The sequence below is a fragment of the Fonsecaea multimorphosa genome (assembly GCF_000836435.1).
Source record: "Fonsecaea multimorphosa CBS 102226 unplaced genomic scaffold supercont1.43, whole genome shotgun sequence".
Lineage (NCBI taxonomy): Eukaryota > Fungi > Ascomycota > Eurotiomycetes > Chaetothyriales > Herpotrichiellaceae > Fonsecaea > Fonsecaea multimorphosa.
The window spans coordinates 181420-192192 of record NW_015971677.1 but is presented as its reverse complement, the minus strand read 5'-3'; the positions used below and the strand labels follow the sequence as shown (position 1 = coordinate 192192).

Below are 10773 nucleotides of genomic sequence, written 5' to 3'. Positions count from 1 at the left end.
AAAAAAAAAAAAGGGACGCGAAGCGATGACATGATATGATAATGTGAACTTTAAAAAGAAACTTAAACTCACATGATTCGTGCCCCTCTGGACACACACATCCCCCTGCCTCAAGACGGTCCGGGACCCATCATCCAACACCAAGGCAATCTCCCCGCTCAGGACGACGCCGAAATCGACGCTCTGCGTGCGGTGCATGATGTTCACCTCGTCGACGGTCTCGGGCGTCGGCACAGCCGGGAAATCCACGACGCGGCAGCACACGCCGCCGCTCGGGTCGACCAGGCCGATCTTGCGGCCGTGCACGTCCTCCCAGGGGCCCTGCGCGTTGGTCGCGGGATTGCCCCGGGTGCGGAACACGTTGGTGAAGCCCGGGATGATGCTGTCCACGGGTGGCGGGGTGCCGGTCGGGTCCAAGGGGTTGGCGGGCACGAGGGGGGCGTCGGATTCGATTATGGACCTGCCTGTACGGGGGTCGTGGCCTTTTTTTTTTGTGTTAGTAATTGTAATATCCATGCAGATTTATATGTGTGTGGTATGGATGTATAGGTTTTTTGTTCGGGGAGTATGGGCAATAGCAGGGCGTGGGAAATGGGGGACGTGGAGGGGCTACCGGTTACAATTCGACGGACGGGAGGGAAGGACATGGTTTGATTGATTTGATTAACTGGTCTTTAACTTTTTGAAGACAAGTTTGGGCGCACTGAGTCTAGGCAGAGAACCTCGAGGGCTTGCTTCGATCACAAAGGGACACAATCCTACTCGTTTGTTGATCCGGGAAGTGGTTTATATAATTACAAAAGTGTAAAAGGTCCGGGATTATCTCGAGTGGCCGCCTCGCTGGTGGACGGTCCCAAAGTGGAATGCTAAGGATCACCACGTCGATGTCACCACGACCCACGACGGTTCGCGGACTTCTTAGATCAGACAGACGGAGGATTCTTACTAACTAGGCAGGGCACTTATGCAAGTTCATTGCGAAGAGGTTGGGGGTGCATGTATGCCGAGTACCTGGCTAGGTGTGTACCTGCTGTCGGATCTGCGCAATGAGAATTACGCACTCAAGAAACGACGTCTCTATCCTTTTGTGGGAGAGCTTCGATCCAATGCAGTGGACCTCTATACCACTCTCATTGAACAATCGCTACTCTGGGAAAAATTGTCTTCATCAGGGTTTACATTACGTTGTCTTTCGTATCGCTGGTTGAAAGGAACTTTTGAGAGATACGGAGAATGAAGTACTTCAGTTAAACGCTTCTCTTGTCCATCATCGCGACCCGCGTCATAACAAATCCTCAACATCCACAGAAAGGAAAGGCAAAGGCGTGATTAGGCCGCCCGGTCGCCCTATCCCGGCCCTACAACCGACACTCAGGCACCAACCTCAGCAACGACTTTACCGCCACTCTCGACACTCGCGCCCCTGATACCCTCCCGCTCCACCAGCTTTCTGGCCTCCTCCATCTCCTTCTCCAGCTTTTCCTTTTCGAGTCTCTTCTTCTCCAGCGCCTCGAAATTTCTCCGCATTGCGTTGCGTGTGAATTCCTCTCCCGTCACCATGGGGTATTTCTTGAGCGGACCCTGGATTTTGGCATCTCTACACGGTTGATTGAAAAAGGCGATGCTGTATCGTTCGCCGTAGAAGTCATCGGGTTCACTGGGGGCCTTGACGCGGTGGAAAGTCGATTTGAACCGGTCGTCGGACCAGGACATCAGAAGATCGCCAATATTGCAGATGATGGCATCTTGACACGGTGCCACTTTTGTCCAAGTGTCTCCGTGGGCGAAGTTTGTGGATGCTTCTCGGCCAGGACAGATCTGCAAAATAGAGGGTTAGACAAGAAATTCCAGTCCACTGACAGGAAAAGACATTATATAAACGCACCTCGAGACCACTCTGCCCCTCCTTCTGGAACAAGAGTGTCACCAGATCCCAGTCGGTATGTGCCCCCGCACGATGAAAGATCTCCCCGTTTGCATTTTCCCTAGGGGTTTCAAAGTAATGCAACAGTCTCGCCACTGTCTGACTCTCAGGTCTCTTCACGTCATGAGCCTTGATAAAGTAATCATCCTCGAACCCCAATCCTCGGGCGAAACAAGTCATCAATTTCTCCGAAACCCCTTGGGCCTTCCACATAAATTTCAGGGCGGACTCTTTGAAGCCCGGCAAAGCGGAGTCATCGAGCCACTTGCCCTCCATATTTCTGCCAAATTGCATCTGGTAAGACTCCTTTCTATCTGCAGCGCCGGTGGAAGGCCGGACTTGCGCATTCTTCTCCCACCCGGCATTGTTTGCAGAGGAGAAGGGGACTTTCGCTTTGGTGTCGTCTGGGAGAGAAAAGAAACGAGCTGACTGAGCGAATATCTCGTCAATCTCCTCGGGAGTGATGCCGTGGTCGATGACAGAGAAGAATCCGACGTTCTCGGCGGCGGAAACTAGTTCGGAGGTGATTTCATCAATGCGTGATTCAAAGTTGGCGAGTGATATGGTGGGAATGGTACGGTCCAAGTATTTTGTTTTTTCGGCGCCCATCTCGATATGATGTCAAAAACTATTTGTCCGGGGAGACTGTGTTGATTTGGCAGAAGGAAATCGAAATGAGAACAGAATTGATCAAAGTGCTTCGCTTTGGTGCTGTTGCTGGGCGGTTTCTTGGTCGATGGAGGGATTGAGAAGAGAGATTCGCCCAACGAAGTTCGCCTGATCTTTATATAGACTCCAAACCATGTACCTGGTAGAATCTTGTTGCTCGTCACTCGCAGCGTTGATGTCCATCGAGTTCGGGCATGTACAATTGATAAGGCTGTCGGACCTCCCCCGCCTTTTATCGTCCAATCACGGCGCTTCGATAATCGTACGTTGCTGATAGGCCGGTCGACCCTTCGCACAGCCTTACGAGCGCCGAACCACTCGCCATTCAGATATCGAAGTTTAGGAGATCCTCAAAGAGAAAATTGTTACTGATCCCGGTGTGAGGGGGAAAGAGCTGCTCAAACGTCTCGTACCCTAAGTCGGACGTGATGACGGGCTCCTGCGACCCGGGCGTTTTCAATTCCGTCGGTTCATACAGATCCATCGAGGGTTCGGTACCTCGATTTGCGGACCTCAGCGAATGTGTAAACGAGTCGTTTCCGACAAACGATTCCACAAACTTTGGCACGTTGAACTTCTGTCGCTTGGGTTGATTGCGATCTCCGCCCATACTGTCATGGGCGCGCTTTCGATAATTTTCCAGGGTTTGGTCGGCCGTCAACCGAGCCTGCTCAGCAAGCAAGGACGACAGCAACCGAATGCCGCGCATCGCAATCATGCTGTGTTCGAATTTGCCCAGCATTGTGATAGTATTCTCTACCAATTTCCGGTGTTCCTCGTACTCTGGATCGTTGGTTCTCCGGTGAAAAATGTCCAGAGCCAGTGTGATTCCTGCGGCGACCATGAAAGCTTGGTCAATCCAGAGCATGGGCCCTTCCTCATCATACGCTTGTCTCGCCTCTTTCAATATTGTCTTCGCAGCTGCCATGCATGTTCGACGTGTGAAGTCGAAAGCTTGCTCCGTGAAGCTGCGTCCCAGAAACGCGCGGTGAATCATGATGATCTTGTGAGCAAAACAAATTGTCAAGCTTCGTCGCGCCCAGGGGATAAAGGCCGGCCATTCCGGTTGGATTGGCTCTCTCATGGAGAAGAACCGAGGGAGTCCATCGGTCGCCATGGCTCGCATTTGTGCGTCGTACTCCAGAACCTGCTCGTATTTGGTGTACAAGGTGTTGGAAGAGATGATTGCGTCATGTATCTGCGGCATCAAGCTTGCGATCTCCCCAAGGAAATTGGGGAAACTTGTCATACTTGGGACATCATCGGGTAGCGGTAGCATTGTAGTGTCATCGCAGTTCATGGGTTTTAGCGACGTGAAATGCATCCTTTGGATAGAGTACATTTCCGAGAAAGGGATTGAAAACCAATCCTGGATACACAACTGTTGCCAGAGCCTCCTTCCCGTTTCACGTTTGATGATCTTTTCTCGTAAGGCAAGGTTCGATAAAGTGGAAGGCCCAGCACCATTGTTCCCATCATCTTCTGGCCCTAGTCGTTGCAAACCAAGACCCTGGGCGATCTTGACGGCAGCTCCCAGCAAGGTGCTCTGGGTGTTACTGAACCCTAGAATATGGGCAGACATAGTAAGTGTGGTGATGGCTTCGACTGAGTAGACGTGATGTCGCCACATGTAGTCCGCAAGATTGAGGCACGTTACCGTAGCCTTGTACCACTGCCTTGTCAGCTTCGCTCTTTCGTTCTTCTTGAACCCCCAGCTCAAGGCCAGCTGCTCATTGGCACAAGTCATACTTGCTGCCATAACAGCAAAGAGTAAGGCCGTCCATCTGAGATCCATGTTTCTGACTTGCAGTCCACTGGGGCCTTTGTAGACCTCTTTGAGCTCTTCATAAAATGTTGGACCGTGGAAGCACCCATGATACCATAAGATCGAGCTGACATGGTACTCTACCAACTGGAATACCTGCTTACGACTGGGTAGGAGCAGTTGTAGAAACGACACTTGGGCGGCACCAGTCCCGCCGAGACCATTTGAAACATCCCAGTCTGGCCCCGTATCCTTGGGAAGTGCGGCTGTGCCAGATTGGTGAGGTTCCTTGAGGAGATCCAACGCTTTCATATCATAATCCGATAGCTTGCTTCGGCCCCAGGTCAGGAACTCCAGCACGGAGGCGGCATTGTCAACGTCAGTAACTGGGCCATTGGTTGGCGCAGCTCCAAGGTTGCTTGGATAGACCGAGGGGTGTTCGCGCGGACTAGGCCCGGAAGTCACAGATTGGGGAGTTCGGAGAGAAGGGTGAACGACAGCCTCTGGCGGGTTGCTGTGGTTGGTATTGATGGCCTGGGGAGACGTATCGGTAGCTGTGGGACTGCCATCTGCTCCTGTGGATGATCGAGGATAGATCCGGTGGATTTTTGGATCGTAGCCGCCTTCGGGCCATTCACGCGTGCATTTTGCAGCATCGCCTCTCTTGACGCAGCGACCACAGGGAAGATTGCGGTCACATTTTTGCCGGCGCATAGAGCACTCGGTGCATGTCTGGCGTTCTTTGGGCATGATTGCGGTTCCAGATGTCCCTTCACATGGCTTTCGTACTACTGTTGCGGCCCCCGATCGACCGAAGAATGTTTGTACGGGATCGTTGAAGGATGTCCACAGGTCGTACGTGAAGTACGAAGGTGGAGGCGGCGAGGCGGGAAAAGTGAGGATGAGGTCGAAAGAAAATTGCAAGCCCGGAAACTCGGCTTTTGAATTGCTTGGCAGGCCGGCCACTGGATGTTCCGACCTCTCGCTCTCCATCCAGAATCCAGACACACAGCAAGATATATCATACCCAGGTATGTACCTATGTACCTAGGTAGGTAGGCTCCATGCCACGATCCCTTCAGGGATTGCTGCTATCCAGCTTGTCTGAACACTGAACACCACGGCACAAGAGATAAGCCATCCATTTGATGGCATCCCACCCAACAGTCCCATAAGTTCAGGCGACTCATGTCCTGCGACCTGTCATGACCGGCCTTACCTCAATGCAGGACCATTCCCAAGCAGCTTCCCCATTCCCCAGCAACGATAGAGACCGGCTCACCCCATCGACATTTCCCTTGCTGGGGAAGCCATACAGTTAAAAATTCATGCCCTCGATAGAATCGCCAGTTAACTATACAGAAACAAGGCGAGGACGGTGCCCAGTTTTCATCCCTCGGAGCTTCGGACGAAATCAAGGGATCTGGTCCAACCCGTCGTACACAGAGATTACCCGGCCTCAGGCTACCTCAGGCTAACCCCCCTTCGTATTTTGATCCTGTCACGCCCAGTACAGATGCCCGCAAGTTGCTGCGAACCATGGGTACATGTGTTGTACGCGTCGCGATCTGTTAGGTGCCGCCCGTACTTTGCTGAGTCGTGCTGGGACTAACCATCCTGAGAAGGACCTCGTACAATTGTCGAGATCGATTCAGTTCGCTCAATAAGTAATTAGCAATGGACAGTGGCCGGCGGGGATCTTTCATACGGCCAGCCGCACGACCAACAGAAGTCACCTCAACCTTCAACACCTGTCTTCTTGCTAAAAGCGTCCCTTGCCATCATCGTGTTCAAGACCGCACAGTTGAACGCAGCCTCTCCTGGAGGAATGACAACGAAGATGTACGTGTTCTCCGTAAATCTGGCCAGGAAGCAGTTGAAACGAGGCGTCTGGACTTTAAACAGCAAGAACCCTGCGCTCGCCGCCGTAGTTCTGGTGTTTCGTGCCGCTGTGTGCTTGTAGCTCTTCATGATGTTCGATATCCGCTCGTGTCGGTCAACGTTGGGGTTATCCTCGCCATTTTGTGTAACAACGTTCGTCACAGTCAGAAATGTAGACCTCTCGAAGAGGACTATCTCTTCGGCCTTGAGTTGTTTCGCAAACGCTGTCAGGAACCGTTCTATCACCACCAGGTTCGGAATCATCTTGTGGACGATGCCCGCCCAAGCCTTGTAGAGTGTCTGATCCCAGATACTGCTCGCGAAAGTCTCCAAGCTGAGACCCTCAGACCGGGCGATGATCAACCGACATCTCTCTTCATATATTTTCTCGCGATGTTCGCTCTGGACGAGGTCCATCTTGTGAATCAAGCAGAAGACGTGGGCATTGGGACTGTATTCTTTCAACGCCTTGATCACCTGGCTATATGTCTCGAGGTCTTGATCTACCGCTCGGGACTCGATGTCGAAGACGTAGATGAGAACTTCGGCATCGGAGAAGACGTTTTCGCGCTGGGCGTTCAGGTAGGAGTCCATGAATGCGTCTTGTCTAGGTACACAGGCGCGTTAGCCACATTTGAACAAGGCGCCTGAGATGCAAGCATGTTCTATGCCATACCCTCCACAGTCCCACAGATTGAGCGTCAGATTGCCCATGAACTTCGCATGACTGTGTTCCACGTCAATGGTTGCGCCGAGTCGGCGGACGTCCTTTGCGACATAGTTGCTGAAAATGATGGAGCGCATCGACGATTTGCCCGAGCCACTCTTGCCCATCAAGAGGACCTTCTTCTTCCTCTTGCGCGTATCCATGTCGCTACTAAGTCTTTGAGAGAAATCACATAGGCCTTTGATATCCGTGCTAAAAGAAAACAGGTACCTCGTAGGTGGGGGGATATTTAGCTGGGGATTTAGCTCGACGGTCGGAGGCTGCGGGTGCGGAGACAGCTACGAAGCCCCAGTGCGGCTCACCTGCCACGCCTACCACCCCGGTACCTAGGTAGGTAGGTACCTAGGGTATGCAAGGCTGCGAACGTGCCAACAGAGAACATGTAGGGTCACACGCTCACACGTTATTCCACAAGGACATTTCTAACGCACAGAACACTCTGGTTGTCACACTCTTCATAACCGCACAGGCGAGGGCGGGGAACAGTTGAATGCGATCACTGCTCTTAAAATCGCCATCTCCGCCGGTCGACAATAGGTTACCCGCTTGAAAGAAACTGCGCCCCGTCTTCCATCCAGTCCTCAGCAAACCCAGCCTTGCGCAAAAGCTGCCTAGCAACTCTCATTGACAGGTGAAGCGACCCTCGAACATTGAACTCAAAATGTTTTAGGGCCATGGAAAGTCGCTAAGGGTCTTAGAGCATCCTCTTCAATTAGAGGAAGTGCATACAGGCCGGATAGCTTCTAGTCAACGCACCCACAATCATAATTTGAATGTAACGCTCCAAGTCGGGCGCGCTTTCTGCCCTGCTGCACCTCATGAAAATAGGGGAGGTCATCAAACCAGCTTTGCAAAGCTCAAGAGCGCCGACGTCAGATCGGCATTGAATTAGAGTGTAAACTCGCCACAACGAAGAAAGCAATACCACAGTATGATCAAGCGCACATGTCGTCTCGTAATCTCTGTTCTCAGTCTTGACCCACTCCTTTCGTGACTTCCGAAATTCGCATAACCCATAACCACATAAGCATAGAAGAAGACGTCATTCAGAAGACGGTGCCGTCTGAAATGATGCCAATGGGAGGCCCTCCAGTGATGGGTCGGGACACCTGTGCGACTTCACGTCCACCCTATCAAGCCTTGTCAGCGCAAACTGTCAATCGTCTTTTGAATCGTCTCACCTTCCAAGTTCCTGCCTCAAGCATTTGGGCCAAAGTCAATTGTTCCATGCCCTGCAGGCCAAGACCTGCATTGACTGCGACAAGGAGTTCGTCCAAAAAGCCAACAGTGACGGCGCGCCACTCCACGATCACGTCGTCGCTGGGTGGGAAAGTTGGAACCACTTCGATTGCATTGCCATCTCCGACCATTTCATGGTAGTTCTTCAACCCACGCTGCTGGTCCTCCGGTTTGAGCGTAAGCAGGCCTGTGTCGACCAACAAGCCACCGTTTCGGTATTCAGGGAGGCCAGTCATCAATTCAGCCCCGGCGAAATGAACGTTAAGTAGCTTGGTCATTGGAACCATCAAGGAATAGCACAGCCACTGTGTGAGCTTGTGGAAGGGAACAATGGTCTCCCAAAGTTGTGCAGGGGGAGACCTGGGCATGGCCCGGCAGGGCCAGGCGTCACCGAGGGAGACTCCTTGAATGGTGGTCCGAGTTGCCGGCCAAATATCTGACAGGCCGTCCATGAGAACGCTCCATAGAGTGGGTAGAGGAATGACGGGAACTGAGGCGGCTTGAGTGGTGGGATGTGATAAAAGATAGTCTGGGTACGGTCAGCAGAGATTCGAAATAGATATAAATACTTGGATTCACCGATCATGTTCCCAGGTCGGCCTTCAACGCCAAAAATCTCGACGTTCTGCAGAGCAGAGGCGAGTCGAATGAGTAGACCAGTCCGACCCTCGAGCCCCGACATAGGGTTGGAGTCCGAGACTTGCATCCCTTTCGCCAGACTCTCCACATTCATTTTATTCAGGCCAGCGGCGTCAACTTGATGAGGTTGAGTGGGGTCGCTGCTGAAAGTTCCAGCTTTGAACATTTCCAGGCTAGCCACGGCCAGACCTTCACTCCTGGAGTAGACCTTGCCGGACTCTTTGGACTTGTACGACCACTTGGTGCCAGCGCCAGCATCGAGGAGTACAGATACCAGGAACAGATCAATCAGCCGACGTGCTCTCTCCTGGTTGTCAATTGAGGTTGGCCACGATTGTAACAACTGAGTTACCCGGGGTCTGCCACCGACTTCAAAATGTTGCCAGCGACCATGAGGTGGAATGGAGGCGTAGTCTCCCTGAAAATCACGCTGCGCCCAATTAGATACCTTCTTGATTCAACATTTTTTCCCAATCGTACCTTGATAATGGCAACCACGTAATCTGCGGTGTCCTTGAACTTGGACAAATCTACATCAAAGTGGTTGAGAGCATTGACTTTGGCCTCCTCGAGAACCAGCCTTGTCCTTTCTCGAACAGCATGGATACTTCGCAGGTAGGCTGCCGGTTTCGATCTTGGATCCGGGGCCTCAGGAATAGGGATTTCTGGCATGGTACCTCCTAGTGACGGTGAGGATGAGTTCGAACTGACCAGCTTTGGCGACTTGTGTGAATAATTGGAGAGGCGTTCAACCGTCACAGCAGGGCGCAAAAGGGCTTTGTCCAGTGTAGATGCATCGGGTGGTAATTTTGAATCTTTCCTCTTGAAAATTCCCTTCATGGCGGAGAAAGGCCTATCGACGTTACACGTAGCGACGGGCCTATCGCGGCAGGCGGGGAGATGCAGGAGAGCCTAGTGACCGATAGCCGGATACCCTGCTAATCAGCTGCAAGGGACAATCGTGACTTTGGCCATGCAATGAAACGGGCTGAGTGAGGAGTCACTTCGCACGTTGGTCTCCGTCCGATTTTCTGCCTTTTGTTTCCCTCACTGAAAACCTTTGATGGAATGAACGAGGTTGTAATTGATTGCAGGAAGGAGCGTGACAAGCCTTTGTCGCCAGCAAGCGACCGGAGATTCGAGATCAGGGCTGAAGCGAGGACTCTGATGCGAATGAACACGAAGCGCAACGGCCAAGTGGGACACGAATGAAATTGGCGTCAGAGAATACTGAAGGCAAGAGAGGAGTGAGAAAGACTGATGGAAGATGGCGGCAGAATAGAAATGGAAAGGGTTTCCCTCACTTTCTGTTCTTGAAGTCTGAAGGAGAGAAAGAAAAAATTGGTAGAGTGGGAAAAGCACAGAGCATGTCTGTCGCATGCGTTCGCTCCATATTATCTACCAAACCCAAAGCCACTCCTTCTCCGTCGAGTTTCCTGAGATATCAACTCACGTTAGATTGAGGTCTCAAGACGGATATGCAGCATTCAGGAGAACAAGAGGGGGATTGTTGACGGCGATCGAATTGCTGCGGCCACGCGGGAGCAATGGCGCAACACCACCGACGGCGAGAGAGTCTGGCGGGCAGCAGGCGGGGTGAAAGGTGTCCAGGGGTGCCCGGTGAGGTTGAGTGAAGCCTAATGTGGCCTAGCTGTAGCCTGGGTGGGTGTCTGGCGGTGGCCTTTAGCCTCGCTAAGGAGCCAGGGTGCCTGCGCCGTTTGCTTCATCACTGGCCAGGTTCCGTGATCCAAGTTCAGGCACCTGGTGGACAGTGGACACCCGCACCCGTGGCACCATGGGAACTTCCCAGACCCCGCGTTGGTCGCTGTGCTGTGTCTCGGGCACCCGTTGGGGGATGGTCGCGCTTATTTCGCCCTCTAGGTAGTGGCCCCCCATGCGGCCGTGCCCAAACAAACTCATTTTCCTGCG

At 52.5% G+C, this 10773-nt stretch overlaps 5 protein-coding genes across 5 annotated transcripts; all 5 read right to left on the bottom strand.

Annotated features, from left to right (window-relative positions):
• Positions 1 to 72: 72 nt before the first annotated feature.
• On the bottom strand, positions 73 to 516 carry Z520_11845 (uncharacterized protein; the record flags this gene model as incomplete). Its single annotated transcript, XM_016782333.1, has 1 exon — positions 73 to 516. A coding segment is annotated over one exon (444 nt), but the record flags the coding sequence as incomplete, so codon positions are not given.
• An 855-nt stretch (positions 517 to 1371) lies between these two features.
• Z520_11844 (uncharacterized protein) lies at positions 1372 to 2533 on the bottom strand (the record flags this gene model as incomplete). Its single annotated transcript, XM_016782332.1, has 2 exons — positions 1372 to 1818; positions 1886 to 2533. 2 exons carry the CDS (start codon positions 2531 to 2533, stop codon positions 1372 to 1374), a joined length of 1095 nt encoding a protein of 364 aa, XP_016626647.1.
• A 385-nt stretch (positions 2534 to 2918) lies between these two features.
• On the bottom strand, positions 2919 to 5108 carry Z520_11843 (uncharacterized protein; the record flags this gene model as incomplete). The annotated part of the gene is made up of 1 exon (XM_016782331.1): positions 2919 to 5108. One exon carries the CDS (start codon positions 5106 to 5108, stop codon positions 2919 to 2921), a length of 2190 nt encoding a protein of 729 aa, XP_016626646.1.
• Positions 5109 to 6095: 987 nt separating this feature from the next.
• Positions 6096 to 7109, bottom strand: Z520_11842 (uncharacterized protein; the record flags this gene model as incomplete). The annotated part of the gene is made up of 2 exons (XM_016782330.1): positions 6096 to 6846; positions 6916 to 7109. The coding sequence occupies 2 exons, from the start codon at positions 7107 to 7109 to the stop codon at positions 6096 to 6098; spliced, it is 945 nt and encodes a 314-aa protein (XP_016626645.1).
• A 903-nt stretch (positions 7110 to 8012) lies between these two features.
• On the bottom strand, positions 8013 to 9684 carry Z520_11841 (uncharacterized protein; the record flags this gene model as incomplete). Its single annotated transcript, XM_016782329.1, has 4 exons — positions 8013 to 8096; positions 8148 to 8734; positions 8785 to 9274; positions 9325 to 9684. 4 exons carry the CDS (start codon positions 9682 to 9684, stop codon positions 8013 to 8015), a joined length of 1521 nt encoding a protein of 506 aa, XP_016626644.1.
• Positions 9685 to 10773: the final 1089 nt, after the last annotated feature.